General features: G+C 45.4%; 2 protein-coding genes across 3 annotated transcripts in view; one reads left to right on the top strand and one right to left on the bottom strand.

Annotated features, from left to right (window-relative positions):
• Nucleotides 1–24,184, top strand: part of jag1b (jagged canonical Notch ligand 1b) — a 25,891-nt gene extending 1,707 nt beyond the window's left edge. Inside the window, exons 3-26 of one of the 2 annotated variants that reach the window (XM_010779522.1) lie at nt 5,439–5,490; nt 7,886–8,143; nt 8,663–8,723; nt 10,909–11,039; nt 11,137–11,256; nt 12,743–12,856; nt 12,945–13,058; nt 13,142–13,255; nt 13,583–13,629; nt 14,122–14,295; nt 14,702–14,852; nt 15,760–15,924; nt 16,034–16,147; nt 16,284–16,397; nt 16,583–16,696; nt 17,176–17,292; nt 17,999–18,026; nt 18,435–18,520; nt 19,061–19,213; nt 19,307–19,416; nt 20,418–20,657; nt 21,250–21,381; nt 21,617–21,776; nt 22,348–24,184. In XM_010779522.1, the coding sequence (XP_010777824.1) occupies nt 5,439–5,490; nt 7,886–8,143; nt 8,663–8,723; nt 10,909–11,039; nt 11,137–11,256; nt 12,743–12,856; nt 12,945–13,058; nt 13,142–13,255; nt 13,583–13,629; nt 14,122–14,295; nt 14,702–14,852; nt 15,760–15,924; nt 16,034–16,147; nt 16,284–16,397; nt 16,583–16,696; nt 17,176–17,292; nt 17,999–18,026; nt 18,435–18,520; nt 19,061–19,213; nt 19,307–19,416; nt 20,418–20,657; nt 21,250–21,381; nt 21,617–21,776; nt 22,348–22,817 (3,339 nt within the window). In that variant the 3' untranslated portion in view covers nt 22,818–24,184. The remainder of the gene's footprint in view (nt 1–5,438; nt 5,491–7,885; nt 8,144–8,662; nt 8,724–10,908; nt 11,040–11,136; nt 11,257–12,742; nt 12,857–12,944; nt 13,059–13,141; nt 13,256–13,582; nt 13,630–14,121; nt 14,296–14,701; nt 14,853–15,759; nt 15,925–16,033; nt 16,148–16,283; nt 16,398–16,582; nt 16,697–17,175; nt 17,293–17,998; nt 18,027–18,434; nt 18,521–19,060; nt 19,214–19,306; nt 19,417–20,417; nt 20,658–21,249; nt 21,382–21,616; nt 21,777–22,347) is intronic. The other variant, XM_010779588.1, reaches the window with a different exon arrangement.
• Nucleotides 23,221–26,297, bottom strand: part of slx4ip (SLX4 interacting protein) — a 35,576-nt gene continuing 32,499 nt past the window's right edge. Inside the window, exon 8 of the mRNA XM_010779696.1 lies at nt 23,221–26,297. Within this exon, the coding sequence (XP_010777998.1) occupies nt 25,529–26,297 (769 nt within the window). The 3' untranslated portion in view covers nt 23,221–25,528.

Below are 26,297 nucleotides of genomic sequence, written 5' to 3'. Positions count from 1 at the left end.
TGATGGGTGAAAGGCACAGTCCACTGGTATGTGTGTGTCCAATTACATCAAGGCTATTTTTACCACAATCTTGATGGAAGTTCCTGTCATTTCAAGCGGTGATGGCCTCACACGGCACAGATAAGTGATAGAACTGGAAAATCTCATGTGAAAGACTTTTGAGTACAACATTTGTACAAGTGTGTTACCTTTGGGGTAGAATGGATCATTGAGATTTGTGTGTTTTCCTTATGATGTTAAAGCCAGTTAAACAATGGGTAGCATTCCATTTCATGTTTAAGCACTCTGCTTACTTTGCTAATTTATTTTTATATATTAGTGATAACAAGTAAACTATGGCCAACATGTCTTAGACCTTATGGCTGATGTCCTTGTCATTAAAGTCATAAATCCATTGATTTAGGTAGAAATGATTTATATGTGGTGTAGTCAATGTATCATTTAAGAAATTTCGTGTCTATATACATTCATTGTATTCAACTTCTATTGGAGAAAACTGTTTTTGGAGCAGCTAGGTTGAGATTTGGAAAAGAACCGAGCGGCTCGTTAGATTCTCTCATCCTTCACTTCAAGTGCTTTACTTCACTGCACATTAACAATTGTCAGGTTAGGTATGATATCACTCTTTGTCCTTTTCATCAGTTGATTGGCTGCTGTGGACAGATGGCAGTGTGGTGCAATTGGGTTGTTGGGTACTCCGAGTTCATGAAGCTTTTCCCCCCCTTCATCCTCTCTTGTGAGCTGCATGAAGTTGGCCTCTTGTCCAGGCCAAGGGCTTTGTTTAAGTCACGCTCTGTTGGACCCCAGGCATTTCATCCCTTTAACCTTGCCACCCACAGTAACTGCTGCACTTAATGAGGCTACACACATGTGCTTAGATCAGGTAGAGCCAGGCATCTGTCTGAGTGCCGTCGGCTGAACATCCTTAACATTAGCACATCGTTGTTTTAGTGCCCTGTATGGATTCGCCAATGTCTGCTCTGTGCTTTTATTCCACAGAGAAGTGAGGTCCCTCACAGTGTATCAAGCTGGGACAATGGTGTGCCCTCAGTCACTACAGTGAGGATTATAGAGCATAATAGAGGGAGTTCAGCTGTAATGCCAGTGCAGGGCAAGCAACAGGAAGCAGATGTAGTAGACTCAGCAGTGATGAAGTTTGCTCTCGGAGCAAACTGTGACCGTGCCGCTGTGGCCACCTCAGCAGAATTGCCCATGTTGCACCTATACAAGAATGGAAGACATAAGTTAGACTGAACTTTTATTAGCACTTATTTGCTCACGTCCCAACTATAGTGTATATTCTTACTCTCTAATATAAGTAATATCTTGCCTTGCATCTCAAGCCCTAGTTGATCTGGCACCCCGCATTCTGCTCAAATTTGATTTCATTATTCCCCTCATTTAATAGCTCATTTTTCCTTCATCTTTCATGATGCTGACATCTTTTGTCAGAACTGAGACATACATGCATCACTGTGATTGATTTGTTGACAAGCCGGAGCTGTCTGAGAACTGGGAAGAGGTGAGTCTCAGAACAATAGTCAGCACAGCCTGGAGGGTAAGCGCTGCCGGCTGCTTTTTGGGTAATGACATTTTTGTTTTATATAGTCTGCTCTGATGTGGCAGTTAAGTGCAAATTACTCAAGTGAAAGAGGGAAGAGAAACGTGTTCTTTCTCTTCTTTTTTTTTTCTCCCTCCTACCTAACCCCATCTTTCACTTTAAGGACTTTCTCAGTGAACTTGCAGTATTGTGTGAGTGTGAAGTTTTGCTGCTTATCGAAGTTGTTTCACGCTGTATGGGAGCGGGCCATCCAATGAAAATGCATTTTTTAATTGGAGTTTACCTGTGCCTTGTTTTTGTTTCCATTAATGGCCAGTGACCATTGCAAAAGATGGATGACTGGCTGTTTGTTTAGTTAAATGCTTTTATATTGACTTTTATTCCCAGGGTTCATTGGTTTGGATCTTGTTTGCCTTGTGAGAGATCCAAAATCTGTTTGTGTCTGTTTCAGTTGGCAAAAGTTGAGATTCTTTCCTCTGGGTGAGGTTGTATCGTGTCCCCGGGGTTAACGAACCTCTACAGGTTATTTAATAAGCTGTTGATTGTACGATCTCTCTGCAACTCTTGTTTTGATGAAAATCTTTTGGCAAAACAATGCATTCCTTCCTTCCCTTTGAATGTGATTATGATAGTTGTCTTTTCATGACTGGGTTTTATGTCAAACAAGGGTGTGTTACCTAGAAGTCCCAAATCATTGGTTACAGTAGATCTCAGTCTGATATTATTGAAGTGATTGACTCAGGGAAACTGATACAGAAGGTCAACATCCCTTTGACTGGACTGTTGACATTTCCTGTGTGCTGAGTGTAGGCTCAGACCAGTCTAATCTGTTGTGCCATGCCTTTTTTTTTTTTTTTAGACCTTTGGCTTATGCCTGTTTTTCCGTGAGCCATGCCTCACTTTGTATTTTGTTGGATTACCTTGCAATGGTTCATCAAATGGCTCCATTTTCATTGTAGGGCAGGGTGCTTGCACGCGCGTGCGTGTGTACAATATTCCCCTACAGAGAGGATCCAGTAGTGTTCTTTGGCAAGTCATTATGTTTCAAACTGGAGTGATCTTTATCGCTTATGTTACTTGTCTGTTGGACAGTGCCTGCTTGGCCAGGAAAGATAAGAAGACATATGGCCGCACTTATTGCACTTGGACGTGTGTTTTGTGTGTGTGCTCTGTAGTTCAAAGAGAAATTGTGAGTCAGCTGGGAGCCTGGGAAAAGTGAACCTGGCAGTGGCAGACAGTTCAAAGCTGATAACCGCCGAGGAGTTATGGAGTGTTAGTGAATGACAAGTTGGGCAGTATCTCACTGTTATTTGGTCGGGAACCAAATATCTCAATAATGGCAATGCTACTTGTTAGATCAAACCACTAAAACATTATTGTTTCATTGATAAGCCTGGGGATGTTCAGATGTAGTTTACTTAATGCGAACACCAAAGACAATAAGAGAATTTAAAACATTGTTATCTAATGCCACAGGGTTATAGGGTTTTGATTTTATTGAGTTGCCAATCATGTTATCGTGGTACTAACGTGTGTGGTGATGATGATGTTGCAACAGCTTCCATGTTGAGACAAGTCCAAATCATGCAGTTTTTGGGTGTGTTATGTTGTTGGAGGACTGCTCTGTAAAGGAATCAGCCTATAACCCATTAAAATGTGTGCCTCTTGACAGCAGTTCACTACAAAGTGATTTAATGATTTTACTTCCACCCGTCAGAATCTGAAGTTTCTTTTTGTAGCAGGTGAATCAGGCTTATTTTTCTTTTCAGTTGGCAGGGATTCATTGTTCCTAATGCCTGTAAACTGATAACATGTTGATCAAATATGCTTGCATTGTTTGAGAGGTTACTGAAGGGTCACTGAAGGGATTTAGTAGATTACAAATTCTAGTCAAGTTTTGTATCACTTCTCATGTTAGTCACAACCACGCCAATTCAATGTTGCAATAATGACTAATATTGAAAGGTTGAGGTGTCAGACAATATACTTCAGACAGTTCAGTGTCGTTGTGATGCATTTCAGTTCCCGTTCGAAGGATGAACTCACAATGTGCCCAATGCGTTATATGTGGGATTTGTTTTGGGTAGCTTTCTCAAATAAATGTTTCCCATCGCCAATTAATTCAAAGATTTAGGTGGACATGCAGGTGAGAGTGCAAGTACTTTAAGGATGCATTCAAGTACAGTTATACAGACAGAGAAAATGGCCACAATATGAAATCAAAACCAAAGATATTTTGCAACAGATTGTTTAAAACATGAGGTGAAAACCAAAGGTAGAGGACTCTTGTTTGGGGTGTTATAATTAGCTTTAGGTTGGGTCGCAGTAGTCGGTGATTTGGTATCACATTACCTCTGACCAGTGTTTCCGCCAGACCAGGGCTGAAAGGGCGTCCTTTTTCCTTTTCGTAATTTCAAGCGATAAAAACTCTCGATCTTCTCTCGAATTATCTTATTTTTTTGTCAAATGACGGCAAGACGCCCCCCAGGCGGAAACGCTGCCTCTGACTCACTCACTTGAGTTCTGTGTCAAGTAATTGCAGTCAATTGTGAGTCAGGATATACCGTAAAGTCTGCGTTGCTGATGAGCACTGCATTTCAAATAATAGCTGCCCTTCTGATTGCAGTGAAACTCTGGCACATGATCAGACAAATGTCTCCTGGTAAGATTGAAAGTTGAATGGCTTACAAAACAAGGTAAGGCCATGGAAATCGGTCCAGAAGTGAGTCATACCTTGTTCTTTTTTTCTCCCTTTGGAAAGTGAACAGGGGGTTTCCTTCGAGCAAAGGTTTGTTTACCATGAAGTCACTGCAGCAAAGAGGGCCATAGTAGCAATGCAGAATTTCTGAAATGCCTTCAGGCAGCGCTGCTGGGGGCCAGCATGTGTGTGAATATAACAAGTAGGTGTTTTCTAGTGGATGCTTGACCACTTAAGTGGATTACACTTTCTCACAATCGCATACTTTCTCTCTGACTCTGTCATGCGCGTTCGCAGGCACATTGTTCGCTCTCTCAAGACTGTGGCACAGGGCAGCGCGAATGTGTAAGCTGATATTGGTGTGAGCGCTACCGACCCTGAATCGGACAAAGCGTTTTCGGGAGTGCTGAAATCAAGACGGGCCCTGCAGAGCGAAGCACTCATTCAGCCTCGCTCTCGGTGCCCTCTCACCATCAGTCACAAACACTTTTTATGTCAATTAATTCTTGACTTAATTCTTGCAGACAACAGTTTGCTTTAGCACTTTAGACTTGATTTTTTTTTTTACACCAATCATTGCACAGGTCACTATAGTTTTATAAAAAAGAACTGACTTGGACATCATGTTTCTATTGGGAGCAATGTTATCATTTCCAATGTAACATTTTAACCCCTTTTTTATTTTGATTTATCATAGCAATTGGTCCAGTGCAGCGCTGTTATATATGGCTGGTTTCAAGTGCACCAGACGGATGCACCCTCCTGCTGGGTGGATGTCCAGTTCAACAAGACCCCACTGCCCATTTGTCTCATCCTAATACTTAAGATGCAGAGACCTCTGCACCACCGCCAGCTTATCCTCTCTTAATCAGATCAACAGGACCATTGTGATAAGCTAATAGTTAGCAGTTTGCTTCTGTCCTGGGTCCTGTTGTAAGCTAACTCAATGAGAGGGAGAAGTAAGCTTCATTAGCAAGGCTGGTGAGGTTGTTAGAAACTTGGAAAAGTAAATTGGTGGTAAAGGCTCTACACTGTTCTGTGGCTCTCTTCACAATACCCGTCTGACATAATTATCACTTTATCTTTAAAGGGGAATGTTTATACTCATTCATAATACAATGATTGCTTTATGATCCTGCTCTAGGCTAACACTCCTTGTTTCTCCCTTTTGTCTTCCAGAGGTCCTACACTTTGATAGTGGAAGCCTTGGACTTCAAAAATGAAACCGGTGGTGAGTATTTGTCCTTGTCTGGCATCTCCATCTTGCCTTCCCCTCTTTTTTTTTTCTGTCTTCCCCCCGCTAACCTCATAGCAACGTCTGGGAGGAGTCGTGTGTTGAAGGTCGGAGAAGGAAGTTTATTCTTCCTGAACCCCCTGGCCTCTTCCACATGGTCCACTGGGTGTGCGTGTGTGTCTGTGTTAGGACAGTGTGTTGACAGCTGCCTGTAAGGCGGGAGAGCAGGACAGGGAAGCGAGGGGGAAGAGGAAGAAGAAGAAGCGGGGACCGGGCAAACCGGGGGTAGTGAGGCGGGGGTGCAGACAGAGAGAAGCAAGTGTGGCGAGGTAGAGAAGGGGAGGAGAACAGAGGGGGCCACGCTAACCCCCTATGAAAATGTTTTCATTTGGCCGATGACTGATGGCAGGTGCTGCCAGCCAGGGTCGGGGTCACACAGTCTCACTGTCACTGAGGCGTGAAACACAGAGTTCATCCGGCCGCCCAGCACGGCGCTGGGACTAGCCTACAGTCACAATGCGTGGCGGGGGGGGGCAAGGCCTCAGAGTTACCCTGAAAAAGTCACTTTACCTGGGTTGCACGCTGAGCTCACAGCGGAAGACTTTACAGTGTAGTACTCGAACACCGTGGGTGTTCTTCCCATGAACTGACGTGGTGTTAACATGCTGAATCCAAATTCTGGATGGCGGGTTTGGTTTTCTGTCGTTAACTGTGCTGGGATTCCTGCTGGTTAGCGGTCAGATTGGCGACAGCGCAGTGATCCCAGCTGAGGGAGGGCCCTCTCCCATGCTTGTTTATGCAGGTCCGTTCGAGGTCAACAAGGTTTCGGTCTTTTCTGCTGTATTTGCCGCTCCCCAGAGAGCTATTAGGGCATTGGTGTGAAAAGCCCCCTGAATGTACACAGTCAATGCTGGTTAAGCCCCTCTGAGCTCCACTGGGCTAGCTCGCAGCTCCGATAGCTTCATATTTTGTGACCATCCTAACTGATGTTTGAATGCAGACTGATTCATAAACACAGTTAATAGTTTCATTTAAGTTATGTACATTTTTCTTTGTTTCCCTTTTTGTCCAAATTACTTGAATATGACTTTATATCCAGTGTGTGATAAAATAAGTCTCCTTTTTACAGCTTAAACAATTAGATTTTCTCGATATTAAATTGAATATGATGCTCAAACACGACCGCTCTAAGCGTTATAAAGAGCGTCTGATTTATGTTTAGCTCCGAGCCAGGCAGCAGGTAGTAAGGATGTGTGACTCCTGACACTGCAGGTCAGCAGTCGGTAGAGAAATGCCTCACAGCTGAGCTCTGGATTCCAGACCACTGTGAAATGTTACTGGGCAATGTGATTCCAGTATGCCCCCAAGCCCCTGATACACAGCACAGTAAATAAATGACAGCGAAGCGTCCCCCACTGCATTGCATCATACGACAGAGAAGCGACTCACCCGGCGGTCAGCCACCTCTGCTCATGTGAGGGCAGTAAATAACGGCTTTGACATATTTTTCATTCTCTCCCGTGGTGTGTGTGTGTGTGTGTGTGTGTGTGTGTGTGTGTGTGTGTGTGTGTGTGTGTGTGTGTGTGTGTGTGTGTGTGTGTGTGTGTGTGTGTGTGTGTGTGTGTGTCCCTGGGCTCCCAGGTCAGCCCTTGCCCGTTTGACAGGGCCGTGACCTCCTCATGTTTGACAGGAAAATAAGTCTCTTTCTGGGTCAGGTCTGTGTGTTTTTAAGTCGCCTTTGGTTTTTGCACAATCACAACATAACCTGGGCCTTTGCGCCCTGTTTGAAGTTTTAAGAGTGTAAAAAAGAGTTGACTCAAGTACTTTTTGACTGCTGTTGAGTACACGAATGAATGTGATGGGGAGGAAAAAGTGCTGATGGCACTCTGGCAGGCGTCCCAGCAGTGACTGTGGCATCGGTGTCCTTGCGCTGTAATTTATGGCGGCTGCGGTTCTGTCTTAGCCTGAGCCGATGCAGAGGACAGCATTTGAGAACAGTAATATCCTCAAGCTGTAAACCTGAGAATCAGAAACCCAACCAGGGAGAGTTGGAGAGGGAGCGTGAGAAAAAAGCAGTTAAGAGTGCTCATTACAGGCAGCCTTTCCCTTTTTTCTGTGTTTCCTCCTTGTACTTTTCTTCCTCTCCAGCACACATAGTTGGTTTAATTACATATAATCTGCTATCTCGGAGATCTTCTGCAATTTGTGTCCGAATATTTGGGTTCCCACTTCCCACTGTATGATCACGCATAACATTGCAACTCCCAAATGCATAAAGTAGAATGCTGCATTCCACTATCCTGTCCCTGGCTAAAACATTTGATGACTATTAACATAGCTGAGGAAAGCATTTAATGATGTTATGCTAATCATGTCTCAATGGATGTTTTAGGTGCAGATGGGAAGTTGATAGAGAAAGCCTCTCATTCAGGCATGATCAACCCCAGCCCGCATTGGCAAAAGCTGACTCACAACGACCGTGTGGCCCAGTTTGAGTACCAGATCCGGGTCAGCTGTGACGAGCACTACTACGGCTTCGGCTGCAACAAGTTCTGTCGGCCGAGGGATGAGTTCTTCGGGCATTACACATGCGACTACAATGGAAACAAGACATGTCTGGAAGGCTGGTCCGGACTTGACTGCAACACAGGTAAGAAGTGATGAAATGTCAGCATGATGAGATGGGTGGGTGACATCACTTCAAAATGGAAATGCTGAACAGACCAGCAGCTTGAGACAGTCAGATTGGTATTTATGACTCTGAATGGGTCTTCTTAAACTATCAGCCAGACTGTAATCTGTGAATCATGCCGATACACTGTCTGCTGTGTGGTTTGCATTGAATGGAAGCCTTTGTTTCTGAACCCTCACATAATTTCTCTTCCAATCAAATAAAGCTTTTCATTGCCCGTATGACCAGGAATAAACTTCTATCCCTAGGAAATCAGCCTGGACTGCAGTCTATTCCTCAATAAATATTTGACTGTGTTACATGGCAGAGCATGCCTCGTTGTTTGTCGACAGTAATATGTGTTCTCTCATGTTGAAAAGTGATAGAGGGTAGTAATTAAATCATTTACTGCTATAATTTACATGTGCTTTAAAATGGAGCTAAATTTGAACCTAGTTACCAGGCAGTACTTTTCTTTCCTTCTTCTTCCTCCTCTAGCTATATGTCGACAAGGCTGCAGCACTGAACATGGATCATGTAAGGAGCCAGGTGGATGCAAGTAAGTGACCAAGGCCGTTTTGTATGATTTTATTAGACTGTTATCAAGGATTTATTGCTTATGTACTGTATAAAATGTCAAACACGGTTGATTTGACTTCTTACGGAGGCCGCTGCCAGAGGCCTGTGGTGTGGATCAATCCGATGTGTAGGGATTGTGTCCAAGCACCAGTTCAGTCATGGCATGGATCTTTCCCTGTACGTGCTCTGTTTTCTAGCCAAGAGACTATCAGTACCAGGGCTTTAACAGAGATGCTGGCTGAGCTGCTTGTAAATCTCTCGTGGAGCTTTGGACCGGAGCTGCCAGTCAGAGAAAAGGGAGAGGCTCAACTGCCAAGTCTCCATGTTGGAAATGTAATGTGTTTCCCTCTAATGAGGCGAGTGTTATCAGGCAAATCGCATGTAACGTTCGGATGAGCGTTAAAGTGTATTGTTTGTGTAGCTAATGGCTTTCCTAATGCTGTTTATGCACACAGCCAGAGGAAAAACCCGGCGCAGATGGATATCAGAGCTGGAGCATTGTGTGCAGTTGTATCTCATCCTGGCGGAGGCCCTGCTCTGCCCTAACTCTTCCCACAGTTCAGGCACTGATTTCTTAGTTGTCTGATTTGGCCATTAATCAAGCACAAGGACAATCAGGTTTGATCGCATTGTGCGAGCAGTGATGTTGTTTTTCCCAAGCTTTTGACATAATCAGGTTTCTTGTAAATGCTTGTGTGGCCACCGGCAGAACAAGAGAGTTGAATTGCTTTAGTCTCTGCACAGGTGTGGCTATATTTAAAGCTCTGGGTTTAACTCTGTTTATATTCCGCGTGCCAAAAAAGTCTCCAAGCAAGCTCTTCTACTGTTGTAGTCAGTGAGCAGTTTCCCATCGTTACGCTGCTGCACAGCGTTAAACAAAAGCTGAACACAACAACATGAGCTGCAGGCGAGGGCAGTCACCTTGTCGCTAAGTTGATGTCAGTGGTGCCACAGCTAATTACGCTCCATGGGAACTTAATTTAGTCTGGTGGTGTATTTATTGATACCTCAGATTTTAATATTTCTATCTCAGTAATAACAGTGCACCTGTGGACTAAGATTCATGGCTTAAAAATCATTAACTGCACAGCAACAACACTCTGTTTTCATGTCAGGAGTTAAAACAGTTATATGCGTCAGAGCGAGACAATGTAATATCACTCCCCAGTATTTTCTCTGCGTAATAACTGTAAATGATTTGGGATCCTGCTGGGGAATCCTGCTCTGCTTCTCATGGAGAAGATTAGCACACTTTTAAGAATAGCCTCTTTAATCACAGGCTGAGGTTTACTTAACCACCGCGTTTATTTTTACAGTCCGTCCGTTTCTCTGGCTAATCAGCGCGCCCCTCCCCCCAGAGGGACAAGGTTTCCTGTCGCCAGGCTCCACAGCAGCAACTGTATCGCCACCTCGCCACCTTTTAAAAAAAGACACTTATCAGTCAGGCTGGATTGCCTTCTTAATTATGGAGCCCAGGAAGAAAAGGGCAGCGTTATCAGTGTAATTATGGACCTGGACATTTCAGTGGTCAGAAGGCTGAGCTCCCCTCCTCGTCCTTGAGGCACGAGCCTGACTCCTGACTCATGGGAACCAGGATGAGCAGCAGCAGCCGAACACTCCTCTCTGTCTCTAATGCCAAGCCACAGGCAGGGTGTTTTTAAAGGGAGCGTCTGGCCGCATGCTAATGTTAGCTGTGCTACAGGTCCCATTGGAACTGTAATTTAATGTTTTTTGTTTTCTTTCTTTCTGTTTGGTAAAATTATAAATGCTCTTCTGTTTTCTTGTCCCCAAGTATTGTTTAAAAGCTGTTGCATAAATACCCTGCTACTTGGGATTTATTTGTGGTCTTTTAAGACACAGCACAGTTGTTGTGAGGGCAAGCATAGTGGCCTTTTGTTTGTTTCATTTGTGCAGTGCCATGTTGCATCCACTATTGTGGTGTTCATTAAATTCAGATTATTACTGTATTGCTTTGAGTCATTTTAAATAAACAGAACAATAAGCTATTCATATTTCCAAACACCATAAGAGATTATTTGACCTCACTGTGATTGTTGTGAATTTTCCTGAATGTTCTGCATGTTTTTTCTTCTGTATGTGCTTATGTTTTTTTTTTTTACTTAATATCACACTTCTGAGGCTAATGAAATGACTCTGTATTGCAGGTGTCTTTATGGCTGGCAGGGCCAGTACTGTGACAAGTGCATCCCCCACCCCGGCTGTGTACACGGCACCTGTGTAGAGCCGTGGCAGTGCCTGTGCGACACCAACTGGGGCGGCCACCTTTGCGATAAAGGTTAATTCCCATCTATAATTTCAGTTGCAGGTCACCGTAAGAGCAGCCTGTGTTCTGTAAAAACAAACTAAAGGTGTGGTAACCTCTCCCTTTTCAGATCTGAACTATTGTGGCACTCACCAGCCATGCATGAATGGAGGGACGTGTATCAACACAGGGCCTGACAAGTACCAGTGTACCTGTGCTGAAGGCTACTCTGGGGCAAACTGTGAGAGAGGTGAGTGTCAATTTGAGTCTTTTTATTGCTAGCAAGCTTTGGAATTAGCTTTTTAAGAGACTAGAAAACTCACCCCGTTTACTTGTCTCTCGTAATGAGAGAGAGAGAGAGAGAGAGAGAGAGAGAGCTCTGTTAGGAGAATTAGGACAACAATGTCATCATGGAGAATCTGATAAAAAGATGCTCCAAAGTTGCATTGTGGGACATTTAGGAACCAAGGAACTCAAAGGCTAGAAGTCAGAATGTCCTGTCCTCCGCTGCTTAGATTTTTCTTTGTTTATCAGTTTTTTGCCAAAATACAGACTCCAAGATTCACCTAAACCCCCTTATTTCGGTGTTGCTTATTAAACGATATACTTGTGCAACCCAAGTTTAAATAGATGATTGAATCTCATGGGGTCTCATCCTTATGCTTGCAGTTAGAGTAAGTGGGTAGGTTCTGGGCTTTCTTAGCTTGCAGACAAAAGGTCAGAGGTGCCTTGAGTTTGTAATCAGAGGAGGTGGTAACTCGGCAATAATCTTGTTTCCACTCCAGCATGAGTGGCCCCCAAGTCAGGTAATCCACCGGTTTGATCTTCAGGGGCCGGACATCCCTCCGCTCCTCAGGCCCTCCAGACAGATGGGTGTGGTGCTAAGGTTCAGCTGCTGCAAACACTTACCATGGAGATGATGGTTTTTCCTCATTAAATCTGAGCCTCGCGGGGTGCTGACAGCTTAACTGCGGAGATGTCAGGAAACCGTGCCCTTCGTAACAGGAGGTCCTCAGAGCAGGGGATACGTCAGCCTATTGTAACATAGAGGCCCCCGGGTGCAGGGCCGCATCCTCACCCCTCCCCACGGCATACCACTGATCACCTCCAACTGCCTAGTTATTCTCAGAGTGAATCATTCATTTTTTATTCATTTGGGAGCCACTCATCCTTAACTCGTCCATAAAGGAGAAACTCCAGGGGCGGATCCTCCTCCCCCCCTCTCTCCCGCGCCCCCTCCCGCCACTCTCTCATCTTGTGCCCCTTCTCAGAAGAAGAATGTCGGGGAGTCAGAGGGAAGTCACGGTGTGTTGGTCGGGTCAACTTAGCATGAAAGATGATTTCCTGGTGGTGTGTTCTGCCCGACGGGTAATGAGGGTGAGATGGGGGGGATTTTGAGCGCGCTTTTGGGCCAGGGGGGAAGGCAAGGAGTTAGGTGATGGGTGAGGGAAGTCGACCCCTGAGTGTGTTCTGCTGACAGCGGGCAGAGGCGTGCAATTTTCCAGGAATGAGAGTCAGAAGCTGAATGGATTTTTGTCTCTGATTTCTTTTTCTTTTGAATATAGTACACCATATGATGTCAGAGTGAATTACTGTCATGGCAGCTACAACATCAGAAGAACATCAATTTAAATGTCAGCTTATCGGCCAAAAAGGATAAAATCACACATATATCAAATAGTGGATTTTCTATTTTTATATTGACAGGAGTGATTTCAAAATGTTTCTCTTTCTAGCGGAACATGCCTGTCTATCCAATCCATGCTCTAACGGCGGGAGCTGTTCAGAAACCAGTCAAGGCTACGAATGTCAGTGTGCACCAGGCTGGAGCGGCCCCTCCTGCACCACCAGTAAGATTCCACTCAAACCTGCAACCATTAAATGCCAGTACCCTCATAAAATCACGTTGAATAACCACAAGTGACTTCCTCTTTTTAGATGTTGACGACTGCTCTCCAAACCCCTGCAATCACGCGGGAACGTGCCAGGATCAAGTGAACGGTTTCAAGTGTCACTGTCCTTCACAGTGGTCGGGGAAGACGTGTCTGATAGGTGAGCCTCTTTCCCTCCTTCCACCACGCCACACCTGTCAACTGCACATGCAAATTCCACTAACCCCTTCTCTCCCTCTGTAGATGCCAACGAATGCGAAAGCAAGCCCTGTGTCAATGCCAACTCGTGCCGCAACCTGATTGGTGGATACTTCTGCGAGTGCGTCCCTGGTTGGACGGGGCAGAACTGCGACACCAGTGAGTTGAAGGCTGTCGGATGCATCTGTCCTTTTTTATTTATTTAATGATTTAGTCTGTGGAGTGTGGCCTTTTCCTGCAGTGTAAATTAGTCTGCTATAATGTTATAAGCCCTGTGTGTGCATGCTGTGGGGACAATCCCAGGACCAGTTTCACTTGGCAGCAGGCAGGATTGCTCAATACTCTGTGTTGCATGGATTCTGCACACCACTATTCAACTCTCTCTCGCACTGACAATGTTTTCAAAGCATGGGAGACTTGTTTTCAAAGACAGACAATTTTCTCAAGCTGTTCAGTATTAATCCTCATATTTGTTTTCCCGTGCAGACATTAACGACTGCAAGGACCAGTGCCAGAATGGGGGAACTTGCAAGGTACGTGTCGGGTCAAAAAGCATTATTAGCTTTATCTGGCATCGCTACTTCGTTTGCCAGCTTGTTTGTTTGCTTTATTTCGTTTCTTTGTCAAAAACCGGGGACATTTACAGCGGTTGCATAAATAGCTGCTGTAAACGGTACTCTCCAAAACCGACAGTGGAATTGTTGTGGAATTCCTCTATGAAATCAAATCTGAGGGGAGTGGGTTCAGAGGGGTTTCTAAGGGAGGGACACACAAGGTCCTTGACCACACTGGCTAGAATTACCATAAACATTATTGTGTTGAGCCCGTGCCAGGAAAATGTGTTGAAATAATTGCTGAGCTGTGATAATGTCCCCTCAAAAGTTGGCGCGGCCCCCCATCTCAGCTATAGCTATTAATTTTGTTCCCTGGTTTAACAGTTATTGTTTACTCCCCACCCTGTCAAAGCACTTCATCAAGTGTGTGCCTGCATTAGGTTAACCCTTGTGTCTCTCTTGCTCTCTCAGGACTTGGTTAACGGCTATCGTTGCGCGTGCCCCCCTGGCTTCGCCGGCGATCATTGTGAGAGGGACATCGACGAGTGTGCGAGCGCGCCGTGTCTGAACGGCGGCCGCTGTCAGGACGAAGTCAACGGCTTCCAGTGCCTGTGTCTGGCAGGCTTCTCAGGAAACCTCTGCCAGGTAATACACAACTCCCACCACTATCATACCTGCTATCGTTTAGCATCTTAAGCCTTCTCGGCTCCCTGTCTGCAAGCATTGCTGTATCTTTGGGTTCGTTGTAAAGTTTTCCTGCCCCACCCTCTTAAATGGCTGTTGTTCCACAATCCTCCTTTTTTAAAAGGGAGTGCTTTGTTGAAGCTGCTCCTGGCTACAGCGGGATACATTCCTCAGTGCTGAAGCCCAGACTCAGAGGACGGCTCCTATGTCTCTGCCTTGTTTTTCCCCTTCCTCCAAGCACTGTGCGTGTGTTGTTTCCTGGCACAGCCTGCAGGGAGGATGCTGTGGGTTTTGCTCTGTTCAGTGTAGCAGAAACCATGTGAGCTATCAGATTCACCACTCTCTATTCCATACCTTTTTGCCATAGCTGGATATCGATTACTGCTCGCCCAACCCGTGTCAGAACGGAGCGCCCTGCTTCAACCTGGCCACAGACTACTACTGCGCCTGCCCCGAGGACTACGAGGGCAAGAACTGTTCCCACCTCAAAGACCACTGTCGCACCAACACGTGTAAAGGTACGTCTCCTGCCTGCAGTAACCACAACCTTTTCACGCTTTGTCTTCTTCCAGAACATTTCTGTAAGTTGATCTGCATAAACTGCTGTAGTAAAATGCTGATTAAGGCCAGGTCTTCAGCCTTTGTCAAAAAAATTCCCATTAGCGCAAAACCTATACATCAGTCTTAAGCATTGCAAGTTTTTTGGCCTAGGTGAGAAGTTTTTTTTTTTTGGTGTGTGGCCCCCCTCCATCTTCTCAGCAAAGCTTTTCCAATAATTCTCCCCTCCTCTGAGTTCCTTGAAAATCTGGCAAAAGGCTGATAGCACTGTGTGTGTTCTTGGTAATGACTTGGTGGGCTACTTCTCCTTTTTTTTTTTCTCTCATTGAGTGTGCACAACTTTTTTGTGTGTCCATGTGTGTAATTGAGTGGACCAACCACGGAGTCAGATACCAGACGGTGAGATTCTCTTTGCTCTTGGCAAGAATGAAGTGATTACAGGGGAGAAAATCCACCCCGCTCCTCTAACCTGATCAGACAGGGAGAAAGGAAGGGATTTCAGCGCAGAGTGAAACAGATCACTCTGAATTGCTTATGAAAGCATAACAGCTTATGGCTGTTTCTCCCGTCATTAATTTTTTTCACATTCTCACTGATACAGTTTTTCTCAGGGGATTTTAAGGCCTGTACTTGTAGATATTGCCTAATCTCGTCCTTTCTCATGCTCACTCCTGCTTTCTTTCTCACTTTTTGGCTCTCATCTCCTTTTTTTATGATGGGCTCAGATCAGATGGATGCTCTCATGTGAATATCAGCAATAAAATACATTCTTATCACTTGGAAGACATAAACCCTATTTTATGATTTGGAACAAGTTTCTGTTCAAACATGTAATGTCAGCTGTTTTACTGTCTCTTCTCTTCGCAGTGATTGACAGCTGCACCGTGTCCGTGGCGTCTAACAGCACGCCGGGAGGGGAGCGCTACATTTCATCCAATGTGTGTGGACCTCACGGGCGCTGCCGGAGCCAGGCCGCGGGCCAGTTCAGCTGCGAGTGCCAAGAGGGCTTCAGAGGCACCTACTGCCACGAGAGTAAGACCAGACCCCACACACTCACAGTGCAGAACACAAGGCACCACAGATTGTGCTGTATCAGATTGACCTCACACTCACAATCTCACATTTGTCTTGTTTATTTCAGACATCAACGACTGCGAGAGTAATCCATGTCGCAACGGAGGCACCTGCATCGACAAAGTCAGCGTGTACCAGTGCATCTGCGGCGACGGTTGGGAGGGCGACCACTGCGAGATCAGTGAGTAGTACTGCTCGTGCCGTGACCTCCACACAAACACACCTCCTTCATGGGACCGTGCAATCCATGCTTCAACATAAAAATTGTGTTTGAAATGCCGCCCATTAATCACACTCCCGTCCAATGTCTCCACCAGACATCGATGACTGCAGCACCAACCCCTGTCATAATGGAGGGACATGTCGAGACCTGGTGACTGATTTCTTTTGCGAATGCAAGAATGGCTGGAAGGGAAAGACCTGCCACTCCCGTAAGAGCTCTCTTTTTGTTCTTTTTTTTGTTGTTCTTTCCTCCACACCTGTGTAGTCTGCCTGTGCAGGCTCATGGTATGTGCTTATGGCTGTATGTAATAACTCAATCTTCTATACCGTGTGTGTTTATTCTGAACGTATGTGAGTGCACAGCTAAAGTGATGGTTGTAAATGATCCCCTCAGGTGAAAGCCAGTGCGATGAAGCCACATGTAACAACGGTGGCACCTGCCATGACGAGGTCAACACGTTCCAGTGCAAGTGTTCCCCAGGGTGGGAGGGTACCACATGTAACATAGGTGAGTCACCACTTGGTTTACATTTTCATATTAAGAAACACACACACACACACACACACACACACACACACACACACACACACACACACACAAACACAAATGTAAGACTGCTTTGTGGGAGAGCTCCGTCTTGTCTCCAATATTAATCAGATCTCTCATATCCCCAAGGTCCACAAACAGTTTTTATCCCTTCACTCTGTCAACACTCCCTCCCATCTTTTGCGTGCACATTTCTCCCCTCTCCCGTGAGTGCTGACAGACATCCGCTTAAAATTCCCTGATTGCACAGACAATACACTTCAAAGTCCTGGAATGCGGATTCCCTCAGAGAAAATGGAAACCCGACAGTAGAAAAAGCCAAACCAACATCAGACATTTGTGTTTTCTTAAGGTTCATGATCACTGATAACATCTTTTTAAAAGTAAGAGGAAAACTGACAAAACAACTTTCTCTCTCTCTCTCTCTCTCTCTCTCTCAGCCAAAAACTCAAGTTGCCTTCCCAACCCGTGTGAGAATGGAGGAACCTGCGTGGTGACTGGGGAGTCGTTCGCCTGCGTCTGCAAGGAAGGCTGGGAGGGTCCCACGTGCACCCAGAGTGAGTACTCTTTAAAGTGTGGATGGGACAAAGGTGGACAGTTATTGATATTAAATGATGATAAACCTCCTGCTACCTAGTCAAGGGAAACCTGCATCTGGTTAAACCCGACTTCCATCTCCTCTTGATCTGTACCTTTTTTGTTTCTTTTTTATCTCTCTCCTCTCTCTGGCTGCTGCCGGCCAAGAGAGGAGAAAGAGGAGGGAGAAAGGGGTTTGGAAAGTGGAGACAGATGTTTCTCCCCCCTCTCCTCCCTCTCCTCCCCCTCCTCGTCTAACACACACCCGTCTCTCCTACTCTCGTTGTTGCATTCCTGTCCAAACAGTGACATGTCGGCTTGTTCTACAGCCTTCATTTCCCTGGGATCCCTGCCCTTGTACGCATGTTCTCTAAAACATAAATTCCCCCGACTTTTGTAAGGGAGGGAGAACTAGCCGGCCAGGGAATATCGGTGTGAATGTGTGTGGTGTAAAGGGGGGGGGCTAGAATGTATTTTTGAGTGTGAGAGTGGATTGTTTGCTCCGATGGTAATAAGGCAGAGTAATCAGGCGCTGCGGAGTCCAGCCCAACACGCAGGCTCAGACGTGCTCTTAGCTGTCATGTGCGCCGAACAATCACACACGTGAGAAAAAACCAACACACTCACTGCTTTCTGTCTCTCTCTCCCTCCCTATTTTCTCTCTCTCTCTCTCTCTTTCTCTCTCAGATACCAACGACTGCAGTCCCCACCCATGGTAAGTGGAAGCCAAACATTTCCTATAGATTTAGACAGATGTAAACCGGGAGCTCCTCCTGCGTCGTAGATTCTCACCTGCAGGCTTTCTCTCTCTCTCGCTGAGAAACTGGCATACACCCTTCCCTGTCATTCCTGGGAAGCAATCAGCTATCTCTGTTTCTGGAACTCCCTGTCAGGACTCTTTTTATAACCACATACCACAGGAGCTCACTCCCAAACACATGCACATGTCAAAGACAAAGTCTGGTTGCATCAATTACCTTTTGAGAGATCATTATAGTCGAGTGATGAGAAAATTCCAGCCCAGAAATGTGTTTATGCAAAATGAGTGTCGATTGATGTTAGTCTGTAAAACAAATCCAGATTAAAAACTGACGCCCCATTGCCTCCTTTTTTCTCTCTGCAGCTACAACAGCGGGACCTGTGTGGACGGGGATAACTGGTACCGCTGCGAGTGTGCTGCAGGCTTCGCTGGTCCAGACTGCCGGATCAGTAAGTATTAGCCCGGCTTCCCTACCCATCCCTGATCCCCGATAAGTTAGAGCAGGCCCGGGACCATCACAGCCGCTCCAAATGGAAGGTCTAGCCGGCCAATTATCTGTGCGTTGGGCTGCAGGCCAGACAGAGCCATTTTGGTGTCCCTCCACCGGGCTCTGCTGCTGTCCCCGGGGGAAACCGGCTTAGCGGGCCAACAGCTAATCAGCCATGCTCTCTGACACTGATTACACAGATTGTTTTCCCTCTTAAAGGCTTTCAGATGGCCACATTCTTTCCCATTGCAAACCCTTTGTTCTGCTAAGTCCAGCCCTCAGCTCCTGCATACCTGCTAATGATGCTGCCTTTTTAATAAAGCTGCATGGGGCAACAAAAAAAACGTCCAAGACTGATTTAAAGTATGTTTGCTTGTTTTTTTACTAACTGCCGTGTACGCACTGTTCAAATGACACATGACCTCCAGGAATTAGATTTGTATGCCGACTGCTTAACCTAATATTTGTGCGCTGTCTGGCTGTTCTCTTTATTCCCAAACAGAGCCACTTCTTACCTCTCGCTCTTCCCCTCCTGTGACAGATATTAATGAGTGCCAGTCCTCTCCCTGTGCCTTTGGCTCCAACTGTGTGGATGAGATCAACGGCTATCGTTGCCTGTGTCCCCCGGACAGGACGGGACCCCACTGTCATGAAGGTACAAGTCTTCACGACACAATAAAGGACAAATTACACACATCACAAACACCTTCCCAGATCTAATACTGTGATTATTTTTTTTTTTAAACAGAGACGAAAAAACATTGCTCTGTTAATGGACGTGACTTCCTCGATGGTCTCAGATGGGAGGAAGACTGCAACACCTGCCACTGTTCGAACGGGAAAGTTGTGTGCACAAAGGTAGGTCCCTCCCTATGTGAAATAATGTAAAAGTGAAGTATTTGGGATAAATGGTTGCGTGGGTGGATGTATTTCAGGCTCTTCTGTCTTCAGAGATCTCAGGTAGGGCCTACAACAACACTGTGTCACAGGGTGGAGCTGGCGTGGGAATATCACATTCTGTAGAGAGATGATGCCAGGTGTTTTGAAAGAAACACAATGGCAGTGTCGGAAATACTGGTGTCAGGTGCCAGCTCTGAATCTCCCAAAGTCTCACCGGGTGAAGATTGGGTGATGTACATTAGAGGCCCGAAGTAGTGCTATCATTATCACGCTCATTTAACTGCCAGATTAACAATGGCACCTCACTGACACTGCTCCCTTCAGGAGAGAAATGCATCATGGGTTGAAAACGATCTGGGGATGTGAGATACAAACTTCCATGGTAAATATAGTCTGATATGGGAACACAGTGACGTGTGGGTTTTACCACACTTTAACGGATTACAGAAGCGTATCCCTTGCTTGACATGAATGGGAGAGAAATTAATCTTTACAGAGCCATTTGCTCTGTGACTGGGAACAACCGTAAACTCCTATCTGGGATTTAATCTCTGGTGTTCAATATTTATTTAGATATTAGATATGTTTTGTATTAATTCAGTGGTAAACAGATTATACAACGATATTATTGGAAAATGGAAATTATGCTATTTCTCATTTTCCATCTTTAACTAATTATGCATTTTGTCTTTTATCTTGGCTAATGAATTACACTGTTTGGGGAGGGAGACAAAGTAAAAACAGAAAGAAACTGAGATTATTAAAGAGGTGCTGGATTTTTTTTAATTATCGTCAACACTATTAATATCCCAACGCTCCTGCTACAGACCTTGCGATCCCTAGAGCCACATCACTAGCTGGGATTAAAGAAAAAGTATCATCAGCCCTATAGCCTTATATTTGTTGAATTATAAGGACAAAGTCTTAACATAGTTTCCCTGTCCTGTGTTTCTCTCCAGATGTCATGTGGCCCTATGTCCTGCCACATAGGGGCCAAAGGTCGCGGCGGGTGTCCCTCTGGTCGGAGCTGCGTCCCCATCAGGGAGGACCATTGCTTTGTGAAGCCCTGCGTCGGCCTGGGGGAGTGCTGGCGCTCCAACCCTCCCCCGCGTCCCACCGAATGCCACCCCAGCTCCAGTTACCAGGACAACAGCTGCGCCAACATCACCTTCACCTTCAACAAGGAGACCATGCCTCAAGTGAGTTACCTAGGCACCAGGGAGGGAGAGATTGAATTGTAGGGGTTTTGGGGTCATTTTTCATGCCCCCTCCCCCACCACCACCTCTATAACATGAATGGGAGCAGCAAACTGTGAAAGATCAGGTTTTCAAAAGTGCTCAACCATCCCTCCTGGGCAAAAGGATTTCTCGTCTAAGACTCCTGAACAATCGGGCCATGTATTTAAATTTGCTCCAGGAAGAAAAAATGTCGGGATATTTCCTTCTTTTTTGTCCCCTTTCTTTTTGTTGACTGCATCCAAGTTCCTGAGAATCAGGCATTCACTTTTCACCCTGACCGCACTGCGAGATTAATTTCAGGATCAGATGGATTTGAGCTAAACAGGACCACTGGCGACTCTGTCACCACACAGCATCATCACTCGCCAGCTGCCTAACAAGCATGACAGCAGACAGTGACAAGCATATGAGCGTGTGGTCTTTAATCTAAATGAGGTGGATCCCCACCATGTTGACCCCACTGCCAAAAGTGCAGGCCGAGCTCTTTCTTCTCTTCTTGTATTTGTTTCCATTTGTGTTGTAACATTTGCTTTACTTCTTCTCCATGTCCAGAGCCTGACCGTGGAGGATGTGTGTAAGCAGCTGAGGCGCCTGTACGTGGTGAAGAATTTCTCCTTGGAGCATTCTGTGTCCATAACCTGTGACCCCTCATTCTCAGCCAGCAACGAAATCCACGTCTGCATCGTAAGTACCTCCTCCCACTCCCTGTCTGCCATATGCCTGCCTGCCTCTATTAATGTATGCTCAGAAAAATCCCCTTTGATTTATAGCCTGCAGCGTGCATTCTTAGCAGCATTAATGGGATAGTTTGTGGATTTAGGTTGGGTTGTTTTGTGTCAGGTGAACACAATTAATGAAAAATAGAACATAAACCTAAAGCCACAGATTTGAAATCTTACTTTCTTTTTCACCCTTCTAGGCTATGGAGGACCATCGGTTGGACCGTAGTCCTATTAAAGAGCTCACAGACAGGATAATCGACCTGGTTAGCAAGGGCAACGGGAACAACAACAACAACAGCAACAACACCATCATCGCCGCCATCATAGAAGTGCGCGTGCCAAGCCCCAGCAAAACGGGTAAGAACCGCCTCCAAACTCTGGCTGTTTCCTGTGAGTTTCCCAGACTTTCACTCAGTGTGTGGGAGCATTCTGTTTTTTAATGATAAGATCAGATGAGATAGAGCCAAGGCCCTTAAAATGACAGTGATGCCTAGTACCAAAGAAAAGTCATGCACGTGTGAAAAGTAATTCCTAATCCTCCCACATAAATTGGTCGGCCAGGTCCTGCCGTCTCATGGCAGTTGTACGGGAGCGTAAAAATATTTTGGTCAGAATGGAAAGAGCAGAGCTGCCTGGCTACGTGGTTTTAGATTGGCTCACTGCGACTGGCTGGACTCGTAGTAAGACCCCCGCATGTGTCCACCATTCATCAACGCAGTGACAGCAGACTGCCGCCACAGCCAAATAGAAGCAGCCTCCTTCCTTGTCCAGGGCTCAGAGGTCAGGTTGCACTGGCAAAAGCATGCTAACTATTTAGCAAGCTTGACATTGTAATACAATAGAACCTTTTGTGTATTGTTTAACTGGGACTCCTTTCACTCTTTATATTATGGGCATCTCTTTGACCTGTCTTCTTGTCTTCCCACAGACTACCTAGTGCCCCTCCTCAGCTCCGTCTTCATTGTCATCTGGGTTCTCGTCCTGGTCTCTGTGTTGCTGTGGTGCATGCGGCGCCGGCGGAAACCGAGCAACCACAACGGGCCGCCGGCCACCGGTGCCGAGGACAACACGACCAACAACGTGAGGGAGCAGCTCAACCAGATCAAGAACCCTATAGAGAAGCACTCGGGCCTCACGGTGGCCATCAAAGACTACGAAAACAAGAACTCCATCATTGCCAAAATAAGGACAAATCATCCCGAGGGGAATGAGGACGACAAGGAGAGGCACTTACAGAAGGGCCGCTTCGCCAAACAGCCAGCGTACACACTGGTGGAGCGGGACGAGAAGACGCCGGTTTCCAACTCCACATCCAAAAACCCTAATTGGACTAATAAACAGGACAACAGAGACTTGGAGACAGCAAACAGCATAAACAGGATGGACTACATTGTATAGCAGACAGCTGTGTTGCTGTGCAACCAAGCCTTATGCCTTCACACCCCGGTGGTGGGTGAGACGGGGGAGCCTTGGCATGTGTAGTTAGCAAACTGTCGTGTCAGTCGTGACCCCACAGTATTTTCAGATATTCCCCGTGTTAATTTAAGTTTTGACAAGCTGGCTTACACTGGCAGTGACAGTTGCTTTGGTTGGCTGGTAACACAAGGCACTGGTATACATTTCACTGTAGAACTACTGCAAGTGTCCTCCTCTGCATTTCAGTTCCCTTTTTGTTATTTTAATTTAGTGGACACATGTTAGGGGCTCCTGGTGTAATTGTTGTACAATGACTAAAACGACCCGACATGTTTAAATGCTAGAGATAATTATTTTTAGTATGTTTTTGAATTATTTTTAGTTCTGTTTGGAGAAAGTGCCTTTTCAGCTTTTAGACTTCAGCAACTGTCAAATGAGAAAAAATATCAACTTTATTATTTATTTTTATTTTTCGGGGAGGGAGGGGAAGGTTTCAATGTCAGCAGTTGCTGCCAATATGAAGAATTTGTCAATTTAGAACATGTAGATATGTACATTTTTTTTTATTAATCATTGTGTATATTTGATTTATTAACTTAATAATCAAGAGCCTTAAGATATCATTCCTTTTTATTTATATGTTCTGTCTAGTTTGAAGGTTTTGATAGCTGTGGAAGTCTACCATTTCTTTCAATGACTTAATTTTTCAAAGCATTTTATAAAAAAAAGCCACATTTCAAAGAAGACAAAGGATGGGCATGTTTGGCCTGAAACACTTTTATTGTCGTTTTTCCACACATTTGACATTTCATTATTACTTGTTGCCAGGACCTTGATTGAGGGCAATGAGGTTAGGACAACAACAGATCAGCTGCTGCGAGGGATGGACATGGTGGCAGACATATTGCTTGCCACTAATGGATAAACACTTAAGGGAACAAAAGTCCTTCTGCAGCTTCAGTTTAAACCATCGAAACATTTCATAGGCAAGTCACGTCATTATGACACGCCACAATTCCCATCTGCTTTAGTCAGCGTAATATCAAAAGCTAGACCGAGTACTTGGAGGGGAGGGGGGCGGGGGGGCAATGGGAACACTGTAGAATACACTGCCTCTGCTTTGTTTCTGTGCAAATTAGTTTCTTTTCTTTTTTTTAAATGAGGCTCTTAAAGACAAACATGTTTTATCTCATTTGTTAACCCTTTGAGATCATGGCAACATTTTGTTCTATTTTTGACTTTGTGTTATGAACTTGAGAATTATGTGTTGATCTGGCAATATATTTTTGAAAGTCATATTTATTAAATATTTTGTATGAAAAGAGAATTAAAGTTGTCTTTGTTCTGGAGCGCGAGTGAAGAGTCTGTCTGTGACGCATCAAGACAAACATGTCGGAGCATACGAGAGCTTTCTCATGCCGCTGCCGTGGGAACCGCTGCCGGAGACGCATCAGAGACTCTGTCCAAATGTGTTTACAGCTAATTATGTTGGAGCAAGTCATCCTCGCATTAGGTCGATCCTGGAGACAAAAATACCCCAGCTCCTCATGATCCTCACACAATGTGGCCCTTGTTGGTGTGGTTAGAGCAGCGGGCTTAACTAAAACCTTTTTAAACTAGCAGGCCTGTGAAGTAAAGTCAAACTGATTCAATGTTTCTGCAGAATCTCTTTTAAAAGGATTAAATCTAAAGCGAGAGATTATCAACACCTTTAGAGAACAACGTTAAACCATGTAAGGAGTTAAAACAGACGGGTCACTTTCACTAATCCACCATGTTGTCTGTCTTGATAAGAACAGATTTGGCTCTTGAGAAAGAACTCATCTCAGGTTACACCCCCTGGTTTATTAGGAACATCCCTGCAGATCAGCCCTGCACAGGGTGGGAGGGAAAGAACGTGCAGAAATCTTGTTGTTTCTCGCTGCTTCCAGTAAAGTGACTTGTTTGCATATTTATTTAATGCAAAATGTCTTTCCAGGAAACTCCAAATAAATCAGGATTACAGGGTGTTGACAACAGCTGAAAATGTAACCTGCATTACCAGAGATGACCTGCTACTCCCAAATAAAAACCACTAATATACCCACACTTATTTGGTTCAATATAAAAGCTACATAATACCCTCACATTTAGAGATACATTTCAGGTGCTTAGCAACTAATAACTGTGTAAATTGTGTATGAATGCAATCTAACTACATAAGTGATTTTTGAGAATGAGGTGATGAAATAAATCTGGAAACAGCCATCCATCACAGCAGAGCTTCAGCGGGGAAAGTGGACAGTTTTCAGACACGTAGGAGCCAGCGTTCGAGACGGAGAGCCATGACGTACTGCATGGCTCCTGCCTGTCTGAAATCCCCAATCTTTAACACAAAACCAAATCTAAACTCCAATTAAAGGTTTTTTTATACTTTCATTTGCGAGCCTTACTTGACCACCACTACTTATGGGTGGAGAGAAAAAGGTCTGTTTCAAGTATTTGACAAAGTTTAACTCAAATGCTCATGTAACAAATGTCTTCAGCATTTGATCTGTGAGTGTGTGTGTGCGCACATGTGAAACCAATATGTATTGTGGTGAAAATGTGACACGTGTACAAATGCACATCATGTGAGGTAAACATGTAGCGTGACACAATATCATATCTATCTCCGTGGCGTCAGGCATCTTTACTGTATTCGTCTCTCCCCCTCAGGACCTCTTCAGTCGCCGTAATCTCGAGGTTCTGGGCACATTTTCATTCCCCTCCTCTGCGAGTGTGGATCTGGAACTAATAGAGGAGCCCGAGGATGCAGGCTTGACAGATAGGCCCCTCAGACTTGTGGCCAGCCTGTTTTGGTTTGTCTGTGCCGTGTTATTGCTTGTGAGGGGGGGCCTCTGGGCCCGTTTCCCTGGAGTAAGCAGCTCCACTTCCACTGTGGTTTTGGTGCGCCCGGAGACTGGGAAAGCCTTGGACTCTGCGTTGGCTTCGGCAGGAGGAAGGGGCGGCAGCAGAGGAGGAAGTTCATGCCTGGATGTTTGTGTGAAGCACTCGTTGTGAGGAGTTGTGGCTGGAGGTCTTTCAAGGCACGTCCTCTTGGCCCTCTGTGGGTGAGGGTCTTCCCCTGAGTCGCTTGGCTTGCTCCTCTTGCTCTTTCTCGTCTCGTGACTGATTTCAGAGGCTCCGGTTGGGTTTAAGCCGTCTGGAGGACTGTTCCCGGTCTGCTGATCCCGGGTCAGGCCCCGAACTTGAGTTGTCCCAATCTGAGCCTCAGCTTCATTTAAGGCACTGGGGCAAGGCACCATGTGGTCTGCCTCTGGGAGGGCCTTCTGACCACAGCTGGTCTCTTTTGGGCTTGATTCTGAGTCTCCAGCTTTAATCTCCCCTCTTTGGTTTTGGGGACAGTCTCCCTGGTCAACCTGCTGTTCCCCCTCCAAACTGGAAGCATGGAGCTCTCGCTGGACACCAGCTTGTATGGCT

Source organism: Notothenia coriiceps, unplaced genomic scaffold, assembly GCF_000735185.1.
Source record: "Notothenia coriiceps isolate Sejong01 unplaced genomic scaffold, NC01 NC01_scaffold00000281, whole genome shotgun sequence".
Classification (NCBI taxonomy): Eukaryota; Metazoa; Chordata; class Actinopteri; order Perciformes; family Nototheniidae; genus Notothenia; species Notothenia coriiceps.
Note: the sequence above shows the minus strand (reverse complement) of the source record. Positions and strands in the feature narration are given on the sequence as shown.